The 25,963-nt window shown below is 43.0% G+C and overlaps 1 protein-coding gene across 2 annotated transcripts in view; it reads right to left on the reverse strand.

The window, feature by feature from the left end:
• The window catches only part of LOC128684206 (transmembrane protein 114), a 234,444-nt gene that overhangs the window by 91,101 nt on the left and 117,380 nt on the right, over nucleotides 1–25,963 (reverse strand). For both annotated transcript variants that reach the window (XM_070094466.1, XM_070094457.1), the window contains exon 3: nucleotides 15,415–15,525. In XM_070094466.1, coding sequence (XP_069950567.1) covers nucleotides 15,415–15,525 — 111 coding nt within the window. The remainder of the gene's footprint in view (nucleotides 1–15,414; nucleotides 15,526–25,963) is intronic.

Raw genomic sequence — 25,963 nt, forward strand, 5'->3', positions numbered from 1 at the left:
AATAAGATAGATGAGCTAAGATTAATTGCAAGTGCAGGAAACATAGATATTATTGCTATAACAGAGACCTGGCTCAATCTGAAAGATAGCGAGATGCCCTCTGAATGTCACATACAAGGCTATAAATTATTCCACACTGACAGGGTCAACAGGAAAGGTGGTGGAGTAGCGATGTATGTCAGAGACAATTTAAATTGTTGTGTTAGACAAGATATTAAATTAGAAGCATCAGCCACTGAATCTGTTTAGTTACAGCTTCTCGAGGGCCGAGAAAAACTAATTTTGGGTGTGATTTACAGGGCCCCAAATCTTGATAGGGAGTGCAGTAAACTTCTATGGGACGAAATTCGTAAGGCATCTACATACAAAAATGTTGTGCTAATGGGAGATTTCAACTATAGACAGATTGACTGGAGCAATTTGACAGGAAATTTAGAGTCAGGTGACTTTCTTGATACGATCCAGGATTGTTTTTTAAAACAGTTTGTGACAGAGCCAACTAGGGGAAATAACCTCCTTGACTTGGTTCTTGCCAGTAGGGAAACACTAATTAATAATCTTGAGGTTAATGATGAGCTTGGGGAAAGTGATCACAAATCACTCAGTTTTAATATATCATGGAAATCCCCTAATAATGGCAATCAAGTCTCTGTCCCTGACTTCCGCTTGGCTGATTTCATAGGACTGAAAAATTACTTAGGTGGGCTGAACTGGAATGACCTGACTAAGGGTCAGGTAGGTGGTGATGGTTGCCGATATGACGCTTTCCAGGGCATAGTTCTAGCTGCTCAGTCAAATTATGTTCCAAATAGGGAAATCAGATCAAACAAAAATGATCCTAAATGGATGAACAATAGATTAAAATATCTAATTGGTCAAAAGAGAGGCATATATAGGCAAATCAAAAGAGGGGAGGGGCAATTAAGAAATCGATATATTCAGTTAAAGAGAGAAATAAAAAAAGGAATTAGAAAAGCAAGAAGAGATTATGAGGTTAAAGTTACAAGAGATTCGAAGACTAACCCAAAAGGATTCTTTCAGGTATACAGAAGTAAGATCAGGGACAAGATAGGTCCACTCAAAAGTTCCTCGGGTCAGCTCACTGACAGTGATAAGTAAATGTGTAGAAGTTTTAACACATACTTCCTCTCAGTTTTTACACAGGAGGATACCAGCGATATTCCAGAAATGATAAATTATGTGGAACAGGACGATTATAAACTGTGCACGATTAGGGTCACAAGTGACATGGTCCTTAGGCAAATAGATAAATTAAAACCTAACAAATCCCCAGGCCCTGATGAACTGTATGCAAGGGTTCTAAAGGAATGTAAAGAGGAGCTTAGCAAACCTTTGGCTAATCTTTTCAACATATCACTACAAACTGGCATGGTGCCAGATAAGTGGAAAATGGCAAATGTGATACCTATTTTCAAAGCAGGTGACAGGTCCTTAGCTTCGAACTATAGACCAATAAGCCTAACCTCCATAGTGGGAAAATTTATGGAATCAATAATTGCCGAGGCAGTTCGTAGCCACCTTGAAAAGCATAAATTAATCAACGAATCTCAGCATGGTTTTACAAAGGGGCGTTCCTGCCTTACGAATTTATTAACTTTTTTCACTAAGGTATTTGAGGAGGTAGATCATGGCAATGAATATGATATTGTGTATATGGACTTCAGTAAGGCTTTTGACAGGGTCCCACATCAGAGACTATTGAGGAAAATTAAGGCACATGGAATAGAAGGAGAAATTTTTTCCTGGATAGAGGCATGGTTGACAAATAGGCAGCAGAGAGTTTGCATAAATGGGGAGAAATCAGAGTGGGGAAGCGTCACGAGCGGTGTTCCACAGGGGTCAGTGTTGGGCCCCCTGCTGTTCACAATATACATAAACGACATAGATGAGGGCATAAAGAGCGACATCAGCAAGTTTGCCGATGACACCAAAATAGGCCGTCGAATTCATTCTGACGAGGACATTAGAGCACTCCAGGAAGATTTGAATAGACTGATGCAGTGGTCGGAGAGGTGGCAGATGCAGTTTAATATAGACAAATGCAAAGTTCTAAATGTTGGACAGGACAATAACCGTGCCACATATAAACTAAATAATGTAGATCTTAATATTACGGATTGCGAAAAAGATTTAGGAGTTCTGGTTAGCAGTAATCTGAAACCAAAACAACAGTGCATAAGTGTTCGCAATAAAGCTAATAGAATCCTTGGCTTCATATCAAGAAGCATAAATAATAGGAGTCCTCAGGTTGTTCTTCAACTCTATACATCCTTGGTTAGGCCTCATTTAGATTATGCTGCACAGTTTTGGTCACCGTATTACAGAATGGATATAAATGCTCTGGAAAATGTACAAAGGAGGATGACAAAGTTGATCCCATGTATCAGAAACCTTCCCTATGAGGATAGACTAAGGGCCCTGAATCTGCACTCTCTAGAAAGACGTAGAATTAGGGGGGATATGATTGAGGTGTATAAATGGAAGACAGGAATAAATAAAGGGGATGTAAATAGTGTGCTGAAAATATCTAGCCTAGACAGGACTCGCAGCAATGGTTTTAAGTTAGAAAAATTCAGATTCAGGAAGGATATAGGAACGTACTGGTTTGGTAATAGAGTTGTGGATGAGTGGAACAAACTCCCAAGTACAGTTATAGAGGCCAGAACGTTGTGTAGCTTTAAAAATAGGTTGGATAAATACATGAGTGGATGTGGGTGGGTGTGAGTTGGACCTGATTAGCTTGTGCTACCAGGTCGGTTGCCGTGTTCCTCCCTTAAGTCAAGGTGACCTGACCTGACTAGGTTGGGTGCATTGGCTTAAGCCGGTAGGAGACTTGGACCTGCCTCGCATGGGCCAGTAGGCCTGCTGCAGTGTTCCTTCGTTATGTTCTTATGTAAGGTGAGTCCAGGAGCTAGGGCTCAACTACCTTCAAGGAGAAACAGTGAGTCCCGTATAAGTACCTGCCGCCGTGATGCTCGCTACCAACCATCAACAGTAACTAACAACAATGAACAGCACAACACCGTTATAATTCTACACTGTGAAGAACTGCGTCGTCGCCACCACCACAACATACTTCTGACCGCTTTCCACCGTTCTACTCTCGCAGCCCAGCCTCAGGCTATACTTTCTTCTTGACTGCCTGGTCAACCAGGCTGTTATAGACCCTAGCCTGCAGGTCTAAAATTATAACATGGCTGACTCGGCATTACCTGTAGAAATAAATAAAGGTTCCTCTTTACACTTTTTTTTTTGTGGCAATATTTCTTACATGGGCTGGTAGAAGGATGAAAAGTCTTGGACCACAGAGGTTGAACCACTGTTCTCTAATTCTGCCTATTGTACCTCTGCTTTTCACCCGAATCTATCTATACTTCCTCTCACTCTAGTAGGTAATAACAGTATACTGATTAGTTACTTAAATTTCAGTATTTTTCTAGCTATATTATCAGGTATCTCTCCTTCGTTCCAGCGAGTGCATTCCAAGTGCAATGAGACTTTTAGGTGTCTTATAGATTTTGTATATATTTTCCAGCTCCTGATATCTAGTTTAGTCGTGAAAATAAGATTGTTAAAACTAAGATAGGAAATGTCAGTTATTATCCTTGGTACTAGAACCTAACAGGAAGGGCGTAGTTACAGGGCACCTGGTGAGTAGAGCGCTTACAGTGATGTCATTGGTGGTGGTGTGGGTCACTGGGACACTTGAGGTAGCAGCCAGCAGGAGCCAGGTATAGCAGAGCAGGCAATGCTCAACCTACTGAGTGACCAGTAGTGCACGCAATATCTCAGCGTCACCTCACCAGTACTTTACACCACTTGCCCCTTCCATGTCTCCGTCAGGTTAACTTCCTGGTGTTCTTATGTACACGAGGAAGCCCTGACATCAAAGATTGGGAAAGCATATAAGGGACCACAGGTGGCCTCATACAAACTGACATGTCTGTGATCAATTTTTAAGAGTTCTCTTACATTAGCAGCCCGGCATGAAGGTAGATTTTCTTCTTGCTGCTGCTGCTAGTGACCCGCAGTTGTGTATGCCAATCACATAAATGACCTGGCCGCCAGACCTCCGGTAATTAAAGTAGAAATAGGAGTTTGGAATACTTGGTAACCTAAGACGAGCATTTTCCAAAGTGAAGTGAACTGCTTCTAGAAATGCATTATTCAGCTGAACAATTTGAGAGACTGGATTATGGAAATTATGGTGAAGCTTGAGCGGAAGGAAGGGCATCATTACTGCCTAACACGTCCACCAAGCAGAGAACAACACCCACAGACATCCAGCTTCCGGATATGGCGAAGACTCTGCTGGAATGTGTGTCAAGCAGCTATCACCAACTGTTTCAACAATATCAGCAGCAGTACGAGCAATAACAGCAGCAGCAGTTGAAGCACGAGCAACAACAGCAACAACAGGCGGTGGCCGAGGCGATAATAACTAATGTTGTAAAAGGTTTACGTGCTACCTGTCTGTATGACAAGAACATGCATACCTCAATGCAAACACAGTCAAGGTCATGCAGACTGGAGAGGTTGAAGGTAGACTGGATACACAGTAAAACCTGGGAGGATCAGCTCTGAATATCAATAAATGAAAATGATCTCGGGGTAAAAACCGCATCTGGCACATGATCGTAACTAGACACGAACCTGGAGGTTACCTGGAGGCTATTCTGGGGATCAACGCCCCCGCGGCCCGGTCCATGACCAGGCCTCCCGATGGATCAGGGCCTGATCAACTAGGCTGTTACTGCTGGCCGCACGCAGTCCAACGTACGAGCCACAGCCCGGCTGATCCGGCACTGACTTTAGGTATCTGTCCAGCTCTCTCTTGAAGGCAGCCAGGGGTTTATTGGCAATTCCCCTAATGCTTGATGGGAGGCTGTTGAACAGTCTTGGGCCCCGGCCATTTATGGTGTTTTCCCTTAGTGTACCAATGGCGCCCCTACTTTTAATTGGGGGCATTTTATGCCACCATTCATGAGTATACGAACCCTATGCGGAGCCATCTACCTGGTCAAGCACATACATGGATACACAAAGATAAATCAAAGCATGAGAGAGAATGGTTAGATATTGCTCGCTCAAATTAGCCGCAAGGATACCTGTAGTTTACTTGTGGGTGGTTTTGAGGGTCATCGACCCCGTGGCCCGGTCCTAGACCAGGCCTCCCTGTTGGCATCCTCTCTAACATGGCTGTTAGAGATCCCTGTATGAAAGTCAACGAAATCGCCATATCCACAGTGAAAGACACCTTAGGGACCCATAGGAAGTGAGTGGAAAAACTCAAGAGATGGCTTACGCACTGACCTGGGTTTTACGACTCACTCATCAGGGGTTCTGAACCCCCACCCGTACCCTGGGTGTTTGCAATCGTGTTATTACGATTTTGCGAGTCAAATGGTTCTTTTTTTAAGAGTAATGTGAGAAGTATGGTGGACAATCACTGTTGAGTTTGTATTTCCGGTCCAGGTGAGTTTCACATCCGGTGCGAAAAAGAGAGAGATGATTAGTTATGAAAGTTGACGCTGGTTGCGGAGGCGCTTACCGTGAAGAATAATTGATCAGGTAGTCAACCCCACCATCCACCCTCCAACCCACCTACCATCCCCACCATCCACCCTCCAACCCACCTACCATCCCCACCCTACTCCTCCCCGCCTAATTCTCACTCGTCCAGAATAACTTTTCTCACTTAAACCTATTTCATAAATTTTATTCCAAGTGTGAGACAGGCCATCCTGAGAGAGGTTAATTCCCATGTAATAGTAACTCCAGATCTGTTCCAGCGGAAGCTTTGAAGTTATCACAAGTAATGAACCAGTAGCGGAATGCTTGGTGATATTCCAGCTCAGGTTTGACATGAGGTATATAATTCATCCTGTGCTACAGAATGTGAGACAAACATAGCTAGCTCTTGGTCCCACAATGGAACCATCATACACAGTAAGGTAGCAGCACACTGCTGATATATCCAGTTTGATTTAATAAAAAGATATCCTAGGTAATTTGCACTATGTATGACAATTGTATATGTGTGTACCTGTGCGTAAATAAACTTACTAATCCTTAGTACCCCCTCCTGCCCCCCTTCCAACTGGCAATGCGTGAACACGGGTGGGGTGTGGCACTGGATCGTGATGGGCGGGGCACTGCCGTCCTGGTTCTGTTTTTACAGCTGTTGACCTCGCTGAGGCCAAGACTACATTCCTGCCCTACAGGCGCGCGTGCGCGTCCATCAACGAAACAAGAATAAAGGCTCACTATAGTAGGCCTACTGACTCATGACTGGCAGGTCACACACAACACTTATATTTATCTTTAAAACTGCCCAATATATTAACCTCAAGGACAGTACTTGGAAACCTGTTTCAGCTATACATTCACGATATGTGTAACACTCCACAAAAACACCAGTATTCCTACAATTTATACCTTGGAAGATCACGGAGATGATCAACTAAACCACTGAGTATCTGGTGGTCGGGCAATATACTACAAAACATCAGAAACACAAGTTTAAAGATAAACTTGTTTTACAACAGATCGAGGGAAAATCCAGCTGGACAGAACAGGCGGGAAGATATGTTTAAATGGTTAAGTTGTACAGTTTACAAGGAGGCCTGGTCACAGACCGGGCCGCGGGGGCGTTGACCCCCGGAACTCTCTCCAGGTAAACTCCAGGTATGGTGTAGTTATTCAAGGTTTTAACAAAATGTTACTAACCAGAATAAGTCCTTATTACTATTACCTAATTTTAGTAGAGTTAACAACGTGAATTTTTCTATTCCCGCCAGGCTTGTCTGGTGCTTGCCTGGTTAACCAGGCTGTTACTGTTGGCGGGTCAATGGCTCGTATATCCATCACAGACTGGTTGATCTGGCACTTGGTGGAGATACTTGTGCTTAGACCTCTACATTAGTATCACTGGCGCTACAAGAACGAACTGCACAGAGCGTCATGAAACAAGACCAGTGAGGGAACATATATGTTCATATTACGACCATATTGATTCTCATTTATATGAAAGACTGTAAAGTATACTAATAAGGAGCAACTGTAGGGACAGTAATGATGTGGTAAGTGGCTGTTAGAGTTCAAACTCATATCAAAAATAATATAACTGTTTCAAATTCCAAACGTGGAAGACTACGTCGGTGTAGACATCACACTAAAGTAATATCTTTAATATTAGCTACACCAAGTAGCATCAGTATCAGAAAATAAGTGAGGAAACTAAAGCATACCCTTCACCAACTATCGAGGCTGTTGTTGATAACTATATAAAGCAAGCCTCGAGTGTGCAGCACCTCCTTGATTCCACTAAGAATGTTCAGAGGCTTGGCGCTAGATCAACCTTGAAATCGAGGGACGAACTACGAGCTGAATCTCGTATCAACAGAAGAATGAATACAAGATCTTCAGAGGTGTAGACAAGGTAAGTAATGATTATTATTATTATTATTATAATCAAGGGGGAAGCGCTAAACCCGGAGGATTATACAGCGCCTGGGGGGGGGGATGTGGAAGGCATTCAGGCTTAATTCGGGGAACTGGAGCACAGATCCAATTCCCTAAATCAAGAGCCCCTCACCAACATCAAGGAACCTTCCTTGAGGGGTAAGTAATGATTAGACTTTTCGACATGGGAAGTACCAGAACCAGGGGCCAGGTGCTTTAGTGTAAAGGGTAAAAAAAAAAAAGAGGAGGCTTAACAAATACAGTATTAACAAGGAGGAAACAATTACGAAAAAAGTAGTGTAGAAAGAAAAATTATTTCTTTTAAACAGAATGGTAGATAGTATAATACAAGCACGTGAAACAGGAGACCACACGCATAAATGCTCCTGAGAGGAAACTTTGATCACAGAGGAAATCACAGAGGTGGAAGAGTGAGGGATTTTAGGAAGCAGTCATGCAGCACGCGCTGTGTACGAGTGCAGTGAGATGTTTAAAAAGGTAGTGAAAAAAAACTCCTGATACGTATTCTAGAACATTAATGATTGTGCCAAGAGTCATTCACTACCATAACTCAGCCCTCTACCCAGGGGAAGATGTACACAACCGGATTTGACAAGGCATTATAATGGAAGACGGCAGCCGGTCCTCACAAACACCTGAAGAACGAACGTGATGTTTTAACTCATTTTGATGGCGACATACTGATGCCAGACATGTTCCTCAACTGACTGTCTTCAAGTAACCTTCACGAACCTATACATACATGCAATATATATATATATATATATATATATATATATATATATATATATATATATATATATATATATATATATATATATATATATATATATATATATATATATGCTTGCTGATGTTAAAGTTACAATATAAAGAAAAATAACTATATAACTAAAAAAATACAAAATCAGTGAACGATGACAAACTGAAGCCAAGCAGTGCGTAAGAAAATAAATGATGTAATGTGAGGGTGTGTTGGTGCAGGTGGTGACAAACAAGATCACTACCAACCATCCACTGACAACGATATAATGTGAGGGTGGGTTGGTGCAGGTGGTGACAAACAAGGTCACCACCAACCATCCACTGACAACGATATAATGTGAGGGTGTGTTGGTGCAGGAGGTGACAAACAAGGTCACCACCAACCATCCACTGACAACGATATAATGTGAGGGTGGGTTGGTGCAGGAGGTGACAAACAAGGTCACCACCAACCATCCACTGACAACGATATAATGTGAGGGTGGGTTGGTGCAGGAGGTGACAAACAAGGTCACCGCCAACCACCCACTGACACAACGATGTAATGTGAGGGTGGGTTGGTGCAGGTGGTGACAAACAAGGCCACCACCAACCACCCACTGACACAACGATGTAATGTGAGGGTGGGTTGGTGCAGGTGGTGACAAACAAGGCCACCACCAACCACCCACTGACACAACGATGTAATGTGAGGGTGGGTTGGTGCAGGTGGTGACAAACAAGGCCACCACCAACCACCCACTGACACAACGATGTAATGTGAGGGTGGGTTGGTGCAGGTGGTGACAAACAAGGCCACCACCAACCACCCACTGACACAACGATGTAATGTGAGGGTGGTTTGGTGCAGGTGGTGACAAACAAGGCCACCACCAACCACCCACTGACACAACGATGTAATGTGAGGGTGGGTTGGTGCAGGTGGTGACAAACAAGGCCACCACCAACCACCCACTGACACAACGATGTAATGTGAGGGTGGGTTGGTGCAGGTGGTGACAAACAAGGCCACCACCAACCACCCACTGACACAACGATGTAATGTGAGGGTGGGTTGGTGCAGGTGGTGACAAACAAGGCCACCACCAACCACCCACTGACACAACGATGTAATGTGAGGGTGGGTTGGTGCAGGTGGTGACAAACAAGGCCACCACCAACCACCCACTGACACAACGATGTAATGTGAGGGTGGGTTGGTGCAGGTGGTGACAAACAAGGCCACCACCAACCACCCACTGACACAACGATGTAATGTGAGGGTGGTTTGGTGCAGGTGGTGACAAACAAGGCCACCACCAACCACCCACTGACACAACGATGTAATGTGAGGGTGGGTTGGTGCAGGTGGTGACAAACAAGGCCACCACCAACCACCAACTGACACAACGATGTAATGTGAGGGTGGTTTGGTGCAGGTGGTGACAAACAAGGCCACCACCAACCACCCACTGACACAACGATGTAATGTGAGGGTGGGTTGGTGCAGGTGGTGACAAACAAGGCCACCACCAACCACCCACTGACACAACGATGTAATGTGAGGGTGGTTTGGTGCAGGTGGTGACAAACAAGGCCACCACCAACCACCCACTGACACAACGATGTAATGTGAGGGTGGGTTGGTGCAGGTGGTGACAAACAAGGCCACCACCAACCACCCACTGACACAACGATGTAATGTGAGGGTGGTTTGGTGCAGGTGGTGACAAACAAGGCCACCACCAACCACCCACTGACACAACGATGTAATGTGAGGGTGGGTTGGTGCAGGTGGTGACAAACAAGGCCACCACCAACCACCCACTGACACAACGATGTAATGTGAGGGTGGTTTGGTGCAGGTGGTGACAAACAAGGCCACCACCAACCACCCACTGACACAACGATGTAATGTGAGGGTGGGTTGGTGCAGGTGGTGACAAACAAGGCCACCACCAACCACCCACTGACACAACGATGTAATGTGAGGGTGGTTTGGTGCAGGTGGTGACAAACAAGGCCACCACCAACCACCCACTGACACAACGATGTAATGTGAGGGTGGGTTGGTGCAGGTGGTGACAAACAAGGCCACCACCAACCACCCACTGACACAACGATGTAATGTGAGGGTGGGTTGGTGCAGGTGGTGACAAACAAGGCCACCACCAACCACCCACTGACACAACGATGTAATGTGAGGGTGGGTTGGTGCAGGTGGTGACAAACAAGGCCACCACCAACCACCCACTGACACAACGATGTAATGTGAGGGTGGGTTGGTGCAGGTGGTGACAAACAAGGCCACCACCAACCACCCACTGACACAACGATGTAATGTGAGGGTGGGTTGGTGCAGGTGGTGACAAACAAGGCCACCACCAACCACCCACTGACACAACGATGTAATGTGAGGGTGGGTTGGTGCAGGTGGTGACAAACAAGGCCACCACCAACCACCCACTGACACAACGATGTAATGTGAGGGTGGGTTGGTGCAGGTGGTGACAAACAAGGCCACCACCAACCACCCACTGACACAACGATGTAATGTGAGGGTGGGTTGGTGCAGGTGGTGACAAACAAGGTCACCACCAACCACCCACTGACACAACGATGTAATGTGAGGGTGGGTTGGTGCAGGTGGTGACAAACAAGGTCACCACCAACACCCAAACAATTGCCAAGGAAAAACTTTTATACTTATTCCTCCTCCTTCACTGAATGAAATGACAAAACAGGAGAATTTTGTTTTTGTTCACACTTTTTTTGTTAACATCCGCAGGGAAAGAAAAGTCTACATGGAGTGGAGGAATGGAGAAAGTTATTGGCGTCACTTTTACCCAGGAGCCATTACAGCCTGCAGCTGAGGCTTGCAACCTTCTCCACCATTACTAGTATAACCTGCCATCACATACACCAAATATACACCGCCTTGCAGAGTATATTATATTATATTTCCTACATCAACATCATTTTTCCAGTAAAGTTACTCTTGCTAGGCACGTTATACTCACACCCGGATACATGATCACTAACCATGTGTTAGTGATCATAGCATTACTCGCCAGTTTGTTCCATTCGTCTCTACATCATTACTACCAATCAGTGCTTTATGCCCCTGTCAAGTCCAAATTACTGAAAGCTGTCTCTCTGTTAAATATTTGAAGCATCTTATTTACATCCAGTATACTCGTGGCGATCTTCCACTAATAGTTTCAAATATTGTCGAGTTGTTCTTATTCCTGGGAAAACTTCTTGACTTAATGATTAAATCCGCCATCATCATCTGAATGATTTTCATAAGTACAATAAATAAGGATTAATAAGACATTTACTACAACCCTGGTGTTATACGTGTCTTATTCATCAACTTGTGGATATTATAAACCGTGAATGTAACAATAGTACACAGTGTAAATATACCTTGTCATCGATTTATCAATGTTACTTACATTTTTGTTATTTATACCTGTTTATTTTACTGATACCTCTGTTAATATTACTCATATTTCTTGGTATAAACTCTAGCAGTCCATTAGTTTAACTGACAGCGTTGGTGCCGTAATTAAAGATTTATTCAAACCAAAAAACCCAGTGTATATCGAGTCCGGTTTGATTAGTTGTTTATTATTTACTAGTTTATGAGTGCCGCGATAAATTTTGTTTCATTAGGACTGTGGTTCGTCCACAGTGAACTGCATCAGTCACCTTACTCTACGTTCTCAAATTTATTTTTTTTCAATATTAATATATATATATATATATATATATATATATATATATATATATATATATATATATATATATATATATATATATATATATATTATATGCAAAACAATCACTGTGAAAGAATAGAGAAGTTCCAAGCGCTTTCGTGACTACTCACATTATCAAGGAACAATGAAAGTAAAGCATCAAAGGAAGGTATATAAAGGGGTAGCCCACACGTCACTATCAGATCCCACAACAAAGAAACACCTGACTCGAGACAGCAGGCCCGCCGGCCAAACTAGACAGGTCCTTCACACAACCCACCAACAAAGTATTCTACCCAAGAAATAAGAAATTTAAAAAATTATTTGCCCAATGTATTATTAAATTCTTCCCAAATTCTATTAATTATAAATGGATCTAATTTATATAAACCAAAGGAACTATTCATATTATTGTCAAAACTGCTTTTTATGAAACAAGATTCAATTATATTCCTGTCGACCATGGACTTGCTTGATACTACTTTCTCAACTTTTTGAAAATCAATTGGATGGTTAAAATCTCTTACATGAATAAATATAGCATTGGAATCTTGTCCAGTTCTAATGCTATATTTATGTTGTTTTAATCTTAGTTCGAGATTTTTACCAGTTTGACCGTAATAAACTTTATCGCAAATTTTACAAGGAATCTTATACACACATCCATCAGCATTTTGGGGGGAATTCTTTATCAAAAGTTTTTTTTACTCTATCAAGATTTTTAATGCAACTTTATTATTAAAATTCTTAAGAAGAGAAGGCATATCAACCAAGTTTTCATGGTAAGGGAGAACCAACATATTTTTAGTTGAATAAGGCTGGTTGTCCCTTTTTGGATTGTAAAAAGTGTTTCTAGCAACTTTAAAAGATTTATCAATTACATTTCTCGGGTATTTCAAATCATTACCTATTTCATAAATTTTGGATATTTCCTCATCTATGAACTCTGGACTAAAAATACGTAAGGCTCTCAAAAACATTGATGAGAAAACAGTTTAACTCCATCTTGATGGGAAGAATAATAGTGGACATAGGAACAGTTATTTGTAGGTTTTCTGTAAATTTTAAATTTGAATTCATTATTACCCTTAATAATTAAAACATCTAGAAAAGGCAATGAGTTATTTTCTTCAAATTCAACAGTAAAATTTACAGAATGGACTAAGCTATTTAATTTGCCAAGGAAATGGCAATATATATATATATATATATATATATATATATATATATATATATATATATATATATATATATATATATATATATATATATATATATATATCGTGCCGAACAGGTAAAACTTGCTATTTTGGATTAAATAGCAACGCTTTTTTTGCGGAATAAGGCATGGGAAAATTTGTGTATGCAATAATTTCACAAAAATCATTCTGAGCCTAACGAAAAAAATATATTTCATTGTGTTTTTTTTTATTAAATTATTGTAGACTTATCTAAAATATATTTAGTTTGATTAGGCTAAATTAAATTACGCTTGTTATAACAAGATTAGGCAAGTTTTCTAAGATTCTTTTGATACAAAATTATTATTTTTTACATTAACATAAATGCAACAATATACCTTTAAACGTATAAGAGAAAAATTTACTTAAATTAGGTTGTATTCGGCACGACGAATGTACGTGTGTGTGTAAGGGGGGGTTGGTTTATATATTACAGATTATAAACAAGGGACCGAACACTGACCCCTGGGGGAACCCTAACTTGTCACCAGTTCCCATTCCGATTTGACCCCATTTATGCAAACTCTTGCTTATTAGTGAGCCACGCCTTGTTCCAAATGATAGTTTCCTCTCCACCAGTGTCTCTCCCCTCTTTCATCATTTTTGTTGTGTGTGGATGGTTATCAAAGACCTCACACACTGCCAAACAAAGTCGTAGTCCATATTCTTGTTTACCGTTACAAATGTCTATAAAACAGAAATTTGTTTCGGCAAGAAAAACCGCTTGAAAATCACGAGGAGAATTATTCAATATGAATCGCTAAAGTGCAAGTTAAATCATGTATTTGTAGACAAAGATTATTAATATTTATTTAATGCCAGTAATAACCCACATGGAAACAAACTCAGAAGATTAATTATCTGTATATTTCGACCCCCTTCTGAGATCCTCTTCAGCAGATGAGGATCCCCGGAGGAGGTCGAAATATACAGATCAATTAATCTCCCGTGCTTCTGTCTCCATGTGGGTTAATATTGATCATTATTCATTACCATCACTCATCAAGTCAGAATTGCATCCGTTAATAATGATCTCAATAATATAACCATTATTAAGGTCAGGCTTCGTATTACTATTTCCACTACCACTTATCTGCCAAGATGAGAATGATTTAATAAGAGAGATTACCTAATGGTTTACCAAGTTCCTTCTTGCATTATTTAAGCACCATTATAGATATATTAAATCAATACGGAATGGGTGTAACAGGTATGTTGACACCTACAACTTGTACGTAGAAGACAGGTTCACCCTCAAGACATTAAGGAAATGTTTCCTAATCAGGACTGAAGGTTTTAACAGTGTAATATAGATAAATCTCCTATGTATACATTTACAGCTAGGCTCCCTGCCCAAGCCTTGGCTGTGCCCTGCGCATGTGCAGAGCACAGCTAAGGCAGGGAGCCTAGATATAAATGTATACACACGAGATCTATCTATATTACATTAACAAAGACGTCTCTCGTGGCGAAACGTTTCCTCAATAAACGTCTCAATCAGTATATATGTTTCTTTTACCTAGATAATATACAATTCTACCACTAGCTGAGAAGTGCCTGACAAACTTGAAACTGGGAAGTATTGCACGGCTCAGTAATAATGACTGTGTTCCATTAACTATTTATATAGTTTGTATCCTATTTCCTAAGACGATTATATCGGGTACATAGAAAAGACTGCCAGCAGGAAACTTTGAAGTTCACACCGAGGCAATCTGCTAAGTACTGTTATTTACTACTACTTACATAGGACTAACGTGTATTTACGTGTATGAATCAATGATAAAAAACAGAAGGCTCTCTCCCCACCCTCTACTCTGACCACTGCCGGCATAAAAATTGGGTGGAAATGGGAGGGGGTAAATATACCATACATTAATGGACAAATGGCACTTATAGGAGAGCTGGAACTGAAAGGATGACGTGCGTTACAGCCATCTTGTCTATATTAAACTACTCGTGTTACTCCACTGTATTACCATCTAAGTTATAAGACCCTAACTCCCTTACCTAACATAGATAACTAGGACTAGTTAGTGCGCGCACAAGCACCACGCAAACCAATGATGACCCCTGGAAGTCAGGGAGTACTGTTGCTGGAGGATGAGGAGGAGGAGGAGGAGGAGGAGAAACAGTAGCAATATAATGTGGGTACTTACGGAGTCTGACCATCTCGTCCTCGGTGAACTGTGATGTGTCGCTGTCCTCGTTGAAGATATGGTAGTCGATATTCTCACAGTAGGTTTCTACCGGGGACAGGTACAAGTCCGCTGCAAAAACAACACAACATATTACTCATAAGTAGACTACACAGTATTCATCACATGCTAAAATAACAAGTGTAGTAATTAACACACATACAACCACACACAGGTAAATTATAATTCAACCCTACTTTGCAAAAGAAAACTTAAACCTGTGAGCTATCTGTACATTATGGTACCACTCTAAAGCCTATTTTAGCAGACCAATGTGAGTAGAGGAGAGCTTCAGCTTTCTTTTCCAAATGGGGTTTATTAAGATGACATACCAAGTTAGGCTTCAACCCGCCCCCATCCCACCACCACCCCAACTCCCACCCAAACCGTTGTCAGCTGTGAGCTATAAAGGTGTCAGATGTAATCATAAACCAATGACAGCTTATCAAGGATGCTGACAGACCGGAGGCTGCTATAGTGAAGAGCTCTGCTCCACAAGGTACAGTACTCACCCCCATCTTATTCCTTATCCTCATATCAGACAGAGATATACATCACAGCACCGTATCATCCTTTGCGGATGATACTAGGATCTGCATGAGGCTGTCATCTGCTGAGGACGCGGTTAACCTCCAAGAAGATATAAACAAAGTTTTCCAGTGGGCAACGGTAAACAATATGATGTTCATTGAGGACAAATTAAAACTACTCCGTTATGGAAAACTGGAGGAGATAATAACTAGAACAGAGTACACTACAGACTCTGGCCATACAATAGAGCGAAAAAATAATGTAAGGGACCTGGGAGTAGTAATGTCTGAGGATCTCACTTTCAAGGATCACAACAGTGCCACGATCGCAAGTGCAAAGAAAATGATAGGATGGATAATGAGAACTTTCAAAACGAGAGATGCCAAGCCAATGATGATCCTTTTCAAATCACTTGTTCTCTCTAGGCTGGAATACTGCTGTACATTAACATCTCTGTTCAAAGCAGGTGAAATCGCAGATCTAGAGAGTGTACAGAGATCCTTTACTGCACGTGTAAGTTCTGTCAAGCACCTTAACTACTGGGAACGCTTGGAAGCACTTGACTTGTACTCGTTGGAACGCAGGAGGGAGAGATACATCATAATCTACACTTGGAAAATCCTGGAAGGAATGGTCCCAAATCTGCACACACAAATCACTCCCTACGAAAGTAAAAGACTGGGCAGGCGATGCAAAATGCCCCCAATTAAAAGTAGGGGCGCCATTGGTACACTAAGGGAAAACACCATGTGTCCGGGGCCCTAGACTGTTCAACAGCCTCCCATCAAGCATTAGGGGAATTGCCAATCCCTGGCTGCCTTCAAGAGAGAGCTGGACAGATACCTAAAGTCGGTGCCGGATCAGCCGGGCTGTGGCTCGTACGTTGGACTGCGTGCGGCCAGCAGTAACAGCCTAGTTGATCAGGCCCTGATCCATCGGGAGGCCTGGTCATGGACCGGGCCGCGGGGGCGTTGATCCCCGGAATAACCTCCAGGTAATTGACCACCCAAGTTGGCCACCCCTCCAGTGTTCAGAGACCTGCCTACCACCCTCTAAGTGCTTAGGAACCCGACAGCTACATCTAGTATGGGACGTTTCTCTTCCTCTCCCTATCCTAACCTTGCAGAGTCGTGTCCTGGGAAATATTGCAACGGTAATGTGTAAAAAAAATGGCAAAAATTATGTAAAAAAAATCAAAGTGTCGTATCTAACTGACATATTGCCGGAAATTATAAAAACAAGACTTTTCGCTCAGATTAACACAAACAGGCACAATCAGACATTTCAGAAAACATGTTGCCACTAGTGGTTATAAGTTGTCTTAATGTCTTTAACTGTGCCTATGTGTATTTATTTACATACTGATGGAATCACAGTGCCTGTTCAGCTCTTTCGCTTGGTGTAAAGCCTGATCAACAGTTTTATGACTTGATTAAACTCTACACGGAAAGACACGTTGTTCCAATAAAAGGTTGTACTACTACGTCCCCTTCTATAGTATTCCTGTGTATAGGGCATGCTGATCAATAAATGCGCACACCCATTGATAAATACATTAACTCAGTCTGTAGCCTAACGTCTCTACAATCAAAAGATTTAAGCCTCCACTCACACTATTCCCTCATTCGCTCTCCAGCTAGTACGGATTGCCATCCACACGTGGTGAATGTGGCAGCTAACTGCATCAGTGTGACGTGTATATGTTAATGGTAGAATACAGTTTATAAAATGCCTCAGAAACTTTATAAAGGTGGAAGGACAGACACGGAATCTGTCCAGCTGTAGTATCTCGAAAAGCGTGATTTACAGACCTCCAAACCTCGATAATGACCACAATAAACATCTTTGGGACGAAACTGCTCAGGTGTCTGGAAACGAAAAGGTAGTTTTCAAGGGCGATTTTAACTTTAGCCAAATGAATTGGAGCAATTTGTAAGGTAATCTAAAGTCTGGCGACTTTCTTTAAGTGGTCCAGGACTGCTGTTTAAAACAGTGTGTCAGAACCAACTAGAGGAAATAACTTGCTGGACTTGGTTCTGGCAAACAAGGATTCTCTGATAGGTAATCTTAAGGTTCAAGAAGAGCTTGGGGAAAGTAATCACAATTCACTTAGCTTTAATGTCATGAAATTACCTTATTAACGATAACCCAATTTTTGCTCTGTAGATTATGAGACTGAAGGATGAAGTTAGACTGGGGGAAGCATGACTAGTTACTATCGTGAGGGAGACTGGATAGGTAGTGGTGATGGCTGCCAATATAACATTTTCCACAGCTCTGTACAAGCTGGTTAAGCTGCATGCATACCTAATAGAGAATTTAAATCCAACATGAATGACGTTAAATGGATTAACAATAAACTCAAACATTTCTTGGGTGAAAATGAAGGTATTTATAGGCCAAACAAAAGAGATGATGGTCACTTTACTAAACAATACATTCAATGTAAGAGAGAAGTAAAGAAAAAGAAACAAGCCAAAACATAATATAAACGGGTTAACGAAATCTTAACACGCAAAAGTTACGAGAGAATCAATGACCAATCCTAAGTTTTCTTCAGGTATAGGGAAGTATTAGGAAAAAAGGAGTCTCAAAAAGGTAGCTCAGGTCAGCTTACTGTTAGGTAAAAAGAAATGTGTACTATTTTCAACATTGATTTCTTCTGTTTTTTTACACATGAGGACACAAACGAAATTCCCGAAATTAATAATTATATGTCAGAACGAAAATAAATAATGCAGTAACAGTCACTGGTGACATGGTTCTCAACAACTAGATAGACTGAAGCTAAACAAGTCACCGGGCCCTAATGAGCTGTTTTCAAAGAGTTCTGAAGGAATGTAGAGAGGAACTCACCAAAACATCAGCTAGTCTCTCCAAACAAGTATACCGGATAAATGGAAAATGGAAAATGTGATATTCATTTACAAATCGGGAGACAGGTCCTTAGCTTTAAATTATAGACTGATCAGCCTAACTCTCTAGTGTGGGAAAATTGATGGAATCAGTAACTGCTGATGCAATTCAAAGACAATCTGAGCTAAGAATCTCAAAGGGGTGTTCTTGCCTTACGAATTGCTAACCTTTTTCCGCTAGTTCCATACAGAAAACCGATTAAGAAAGTAGCAGCACATGGAATAAGATAAATTATCTCCTGGGTAGCGGTATGTCCGACCGGCTTGATAGGCAAAAGAATTTGCATTAATGGAGAAATCGAAATGACAAGCCATTGTGAGTGGTGTGCCACCTGGGTCAGTGTTGGGAGCCTTGGTGATTACAATGTACATATGGTACATGACACAGAGGAGGGAATAAACAGCAACAAGTGGAAAACACTGCCAGTGTTGGAGGTTGACTCAGGAAGATAAACAACTGCCAGAGTGTAGTGCTTGAGGTTGACTGGTAGATAACTGCCAGAGTGTAGTGCTTGAGGTTGACTGGTAGATAACTGCCAGAGTGTAGTGCTTGAGGTTGACTGGTAGATAACTGCCAGAGTGTAGTGTTTGAGGTAGACTCTGGCAGATAACTACCAGAGTGTAGTGTTTGAGGTAGACTCTGGTAGATAACTGCCAGAGTGTAGTGCTTGAGGTTGATTCTGGTAGATAACTGCCAGAGTGTAGTGTTTGAGGTAGACTCTGGTAGATAACTGCCAGAGTGTAGTGTTTGAGGTAGACTCTGGTAGATAACTGCCAGAGTGTAGTGTTTGAGGTAGACTCTGGTAGATAAACAACTATATCATTCACCTGGGAATTTCAACACCACACACAACATTATCCAAGCCAGACTTAAATTTTACTGTAGTCTGCAGTACTGTTATTGTAACTACGTGAATTTAAGAGGTATGATTGTTGATCATTGTGGTGGTAGGTAATGGTGATGGGTGATGAGAAAACTGATAATGATAATGGCAGGGCAGTGATGATAGTGGTGATGGTGATACCAATATCGAGTAGGGATGTGCCAAGTATCGGTATCGGCCATTTTTAAGGTATCGGTGAAAAAACGGCGGGTACCTTTGTATTATTACACCTGTGCTCAGAAATATAAAAAATGACATATTACCTTACGTTGTGTGGGTTACACACACACACACACACACACACACACACACACACACACACACACACAGGTTGTTAAAGCAACTTTTCGATTGTAAGTAATACAACAGGCTAATTAAGTTAATATTTAACCTTTCTGTGTTAAATACTAATTGTGCAATAAACATTCTCATTAGGCATCGGCCAGAAATTAGATATCGATATTGAGTGGTAATGATGGCAATAATAATGGTGGTGGTAATAATGGCAATAATAATGGTGGTGGTAATGACGGCAATAATGGTGGTGATGGTGATGGCGGTGATGGTGGTGGTAATGATGACAATAATGGTGGTGGTGGTGAGGATGGTGGTGGTGAGGATGGTGGTGGCGGTAATGGTAGTAATGGTAGCGATGGTGATGACTGTAGTATAACGTTACATTACTGAAAAAAAAGCTAAGGAAGGAGAGGCCACAAGAACACTGCAAACATATTAAGGTGGAAGAGTGAGAAGACTGGACACGGAATACAACCTGGGAGAAGTGATGCTGCAAATAACGAGCAAAGATAAAGATCTAGGAGTAAGCATTTCTCCAGGCACACCGCCACAAGTGCCCGTCAACCGTGTAATAAGTTATGCAAAACTAGCTAACCTAATTACTGTTTCTAGGATGCTTAATACAGATTCATTTAAGACATTACAGATAACGTACGTCAGGACCATCGTAAGGTATGTGGCGCCGGCATGGACTCCCTACTTGATCAACCATATATAAACTAGAGAATATCCAAAGGTTTACAACGAGACTGGTGCAGTAACTGAGGGGATGGACTAAGTAACGACATAAGAAATTCTAACATCACTAGAGTAAAGCCAAGGGAAACATCATGATGTACAAAATAGATAAATTCCACAAGGATAAATTGTTTAAGATTGTAGCTAACGACGCTGACGAGCCATAGCGATACCAAGAAATATTTTTTTTTCCTGAGGGTTGTAAGTGCAAGGCTCCAGATGAGGAAATGTTGGAGGTAAACATAATACACAGTAGATATGATATGGCCCTGGAGACCAGGAATCAGTAAAACTTCTCGGTAAGAATTTAGAGAAGCCAGAAACAATAAATCAAACCCTTGCAAGCACAAGCGATACACAATCACCATCACCAGACACCAGCACCACACTTCCGGGGACGAGCATCTGCAAGAACCTGAGAGGGCAGCCGTCCCCACCACCAACAATGGGTACTCAGCCTTCACAGTCAACAGTAACTATGGATCATTAGCAGTCATTAGTGCAGTCAAGTGCAGGAGGCACAATTAAGCATGAACCGAGCTTCACGGAACAATCTGCATAACACAAGCAGGAAATTACCGTTAAACAACATAACGCCGTGACGTAGGGGATGGGTGGCGGACTATCCTCCCCCCCCCTCTACCAGCCACTTTAGCCCTCTTCAAGTTTTACAATGATGCCCCCTAAGTGTGAGGCTAGAATAGAGTGCTCATCTTATGTTCAACAAAGAGTAACTTCAGCCCTGCTGGAAGGAAATCTTTAAGTTTCAAATATTGCCTACCAGCTTCCCATGACGACTATATATCTCAACCAACCGCCCGCACGCTACTCAATCACGCACCATCCATCACACACACACGCACGCCTCCTCTCCATCTTTCTTTCCCCTCCCTCCCTAGTTAAGGAGTCGGCTACATGTAGCGGTGTGGTTGGTGCCAGCCGCAGCAACACCTGATCCACAGTTGCTGCTGCTGCAGCAGCAGCTCTTAGCAAACTAAACACATTAACCATGGTAAAGTCAAGTGTTTGCCAGGGAGCTGGTCTAGGATGAACGGTGGTCGGTAGCTACTTAACGGAGGTTGAAAGTAAGATGGGAGGTGGGTTGAGGGGAGGTGTGTACATCTGATAAAGAACTGAGGATCAAATAAACTATATCGAGGATCTTCTTAGGAACCTAGAGCGGTGCTACCTCAATGTGTGTCTAGAGTGTTGAGTAATAAAAGATGTACCTTGAAGTCCAGAGTGAATCAACGGAGCCTGGACGAGTGCGTGAGGCAAGTGCTCCTCCACTCTCGCAAGGCTGCAACACACAGTTGCAAAACGCTTTAAAAGAATCTTGCAGCATTGAGAAACACTGGTTACGCACCCAGGCGGGTGTTGATGTGCTCATTCTGTTTCACTATGGTCATCACACTACACTCGCTCTCTCCAGTGTTTATCTTCCGTGGTTTACACCTGTTTGCTCTTCTTATCTACATTTCTTAGGATTCATTTCACTTATTGATCGCTCCACTGAACTGTTAACACAGGCTCGTTACCAAACTCTCAGTACATTGTCTAATTTAATTTTTAATGTATACTACTGTAACAATTATAATACGACTGTAATAATGATGGTAGAATACATAAGCTCCTGGAGATCGATATGTTGCCACAATAAACTGTCGCATTAGTTGGACATGTGTCCTTTTACCTAACACAATATGACTTCCGTAAACTTTTGCTAGGTTCCTAAGCACCATAAGTCTATTTAGTTGTAAAGGTATAATACATTGTTTGGTGTGTAGCTCCTTCAATTAGGGATCAATACTGTGTTAGGAGTTTTATTACAATTCTCAATGTACGTAATTTTGGTTTCTAACTTCTTAATTTCTTCACTGGCCTTCTGTCTTCTTATTTGCGGTATGAATGTTTTAGTTCATCTTGTACGTCAGTGATGTCTCCACAAGGTTTTTTTGTTGCTTTTCAACACTACAATAACCAGTTTCTTTGCAGCTTTTGAACAGTTCAAAAACCATTTTTCCTTCTATATAGTCTCCTGAATACTCTATATTTGATCTCTTAAGACTTTCTAAATGAAGTATTATACACAGACCTTGTACACTTTTCCGTGGATTTGTTTCTAGTACTCAGAAAGAATGTTAGAATGTTTCTCTGCTATTTCTTCCCGTCAATTCTCAAACTGTATAAATTAAACTTACTAAACATTTCTTTCTACAGTAACATATAAATCGATGCTGTCTTGAGCTTCAGTGAGGCTGTCAGTGTGTATTGTACTAGACGAGAACTGTGTGACTGTCAGCTTAAATGAAGCTGTGTGTACGTATTGTGCTAGAGACAAGAACTATGTGACTGTCAGCCTAAAGGAGGCTGTCAGTGCGTATTGTACTAGAGATGAGAATTATGTTCAGTTGTGGCTGTTATGAATCTAGTGTATTTCTGTCGTTCCCCTTATACTTGAAGTGTGTATAGTGTGGCAAGTGGCCACTCAATACACGTTACACTAGAAATCTTGTGTACTGGACACTATAATTACAGACATGGGGAAGCGTTAAGCCATAGGTTTCAAACAGCGCCCGAAGAATGGAAGGTTTGATCCAAGGGGACAGTAGTTGTGTTCTTTACATGAAGAGCACTCTGCCAGGATGAAGACACTCCCCTCTCTTGACTGGAAGACAGTACAGTATGACACACTGAAACGACTTTCCCCAGCAAGCAAGGAGGAAGCACGAGTACCAATAGCAGATATTACCATTATGAACCATACGTAAGAACACCACTATCAACACTACCACCACCACCACCATCAGCACCATCACCACCAGCAACAGTAGTAGTACCACCACCAGCAATAGCAGCAGTAGCACCACCACCAGCAACAGCAGCACCACCACCGTCGTCGTAATTCTCGTTCCCCCAAAAAACTCAGCATTTTCAGTGTGGATGGTGGGTGAAAAGACAATAATCATCTGCATGCAAGTAACTGCTCACGCCTCACCCACCCCTCCCAACGTTCTTCACTCCACCCACCACCTCTCCCCTCCACCCTCAACGTCCACCCACCTCTCCCCTCCACCCTCAACGTCCACCCACCTCTCTCCTCCACCCTCAGCGTCCACCTCCACCTCTCGTAAGAGTGATGTCCGGCCTGGGAACTACATGACAAAACTGGTTAATTAGATGCCTGAGCAGACAGAAATCAGAAATCTTCATCAGGTGGCTGTGAATAATGAGTGGTGGTGGTGGTGGTGGTGGTGGCGGCGGTGGTGGCGGTGGGTGGTGGTGGCGATGGTGGCGATGGTGGTGGTGGTGGTGGTGGTGGCGGCGGCGGCGGTGGTGGTGGTGGTGGTGGTGGTGGCGTCGGCGGTGGTGGTGGTGGTGGCGGCGGCGGTGGCCACCATGGCCACATTAACACTACAATACCAACACTTTACGAAACACCCATGGTGTCTGTTGTTGTCTGCTGCAGGGAGGTTAATAAATGAGTGTGGTGGAGGTTGATAAGCGAGTGTGGTGGAGGTTGATAAGCGAGTGTGGTGGAGGTTGATAAGCGAGTGTGGTAGAGGCTGATAAGCGAGTGTGGTGGAGGGGAGGTTGATGAACGAGTGTGGTGGAGGGGAGGTTGATGAACGAGTGGTGGAGGGGAGGTTGATGAACGAGTGTGGTGGAAGGGAGGTTGATAAACGAGTGTGGTGGAAGCTGATAAGCGAGTGTGGTGGAGGCTGATAAACGAGTGTGGTGGAGGTTGATAAGCGAGTGTGGTGGAGGCTGATAAACGAGTGTGGTGGAGGGGAGGTTGATGAACGAGTGTGGTGGAGGGGAGGTTGATAAACTAGTGTGGTGGAGGCTGATAAGCGAGAGTGGTGGAGGCCGATAAGCGAGTGTGGTGGAGGCTGATAAGCGAGTGTGGTGGAGGCTGATAAACGAGTGTGGTGGAGGGGAGGTTGATGAACGAGTGTGGTGGAGGGGAGGTTGATGAACGAGTGGTGGAGGGGAGGTTGATGAACCAGTGTGGTGGAGGGGAGGTTGATGATCGAGTGTGGTGGAGGGGAGGTTGATGAACGAGTGTGGTGGAGGGGAGGTTGATGAACGAGTGTGGTGGAGGGGAGGTTGATGAACGAGAGTGGTGGAGGGGAGGTTGATGAACGAGCGTGGTGGAGGGGAGGTTGATGAACGAGCGTGGTGGAGGGGAGGTTGATGAACGAGCGTGGTGGAGGGGAGGTTGATGAACGAGCGTGGTGGAGGGGAGGTTGATGAACGAGCGTGGTGGAGGGGAGGTTGATGAACGAGCGTGGTGGAGGGGAGGTTGATGAACGAGCGTGGTGGAGGGGAGGTTGATGAACGAGCGTGGTGGAGGGGAGGTTGATGAACCAGTGTGGTGGAGGGGAGGTTGATGAACCAGTGTGGTGGAGGGGAGGTTGATGAACCAGTGTGGTGGAGGGGAGGTTGATGAACCAGTGTGGTGGAGGGAAGGTTGATGAACCAGTGTGGTGGAGGGAAGGTTGATGAACCAGAGTGGTGGAAGGGAGGTTGATGAACCAGTGTGGTGGAGGGGAGGTTGATGAACCAGTGTGGTGGAGGGGAGGTTGATGAACCAGTGTGGTGGAGGGGAGGTTGATGAACCAGTGGTGGAGGGGAGGTTGATGAACCAGTGTGGTGGAGGGGAGGTTGATGAACTAGTGTGGTGGAGGGGAAGTTGATGAACCAGTGTGGTGGAGGGGAGGTTGATGAACCAGTGCGGTGGAGGGGAGGTTGATGAACCAGTGTGGTGGAGGGGAGGTTGATGAACCAGTGTGGTGGAGGGGAGGTTGATGAACCAGTGTGGTGGAGGGGAGGTTGATGAACCAGTGTGGTGGAGGGGAGGTTGATGAACCAGTGTGGTGGAGGGGAGGTTGATGAACCAGTGTGGTGGAGGGGGGGTTGATGAACCAGTGTGGTGGAGGGGTGGTTGATAAATGGGAAGACACTTAAGAGATTTAGATATCACTTTGCCCTGGGAAATCACCCTGTGATCTTGACAAGAAAACACACACACACAACTATACGCACACACTATACACACACACACACACACACACACACACACACACACACACACACACACACACACACACACACACACAGGTGTGTAGTGTTTACCGTGCT

Source organism: Cherax quadricarinatus, chromosome 4, assembly GCF_038502225.1.
Source record: "Cherax quadricarinatus isolate ZL_2023a chromosome 4, ASM3850222v1, whole genome shotgun sequence".
In the NCBI taxonomy this organism is placed as follows: Eukaryota; Metazoa; Arthropoda; class Malacostraca; order Decapoda; family Parastacidae; genus Cherax; species Cherax quadricarinatus.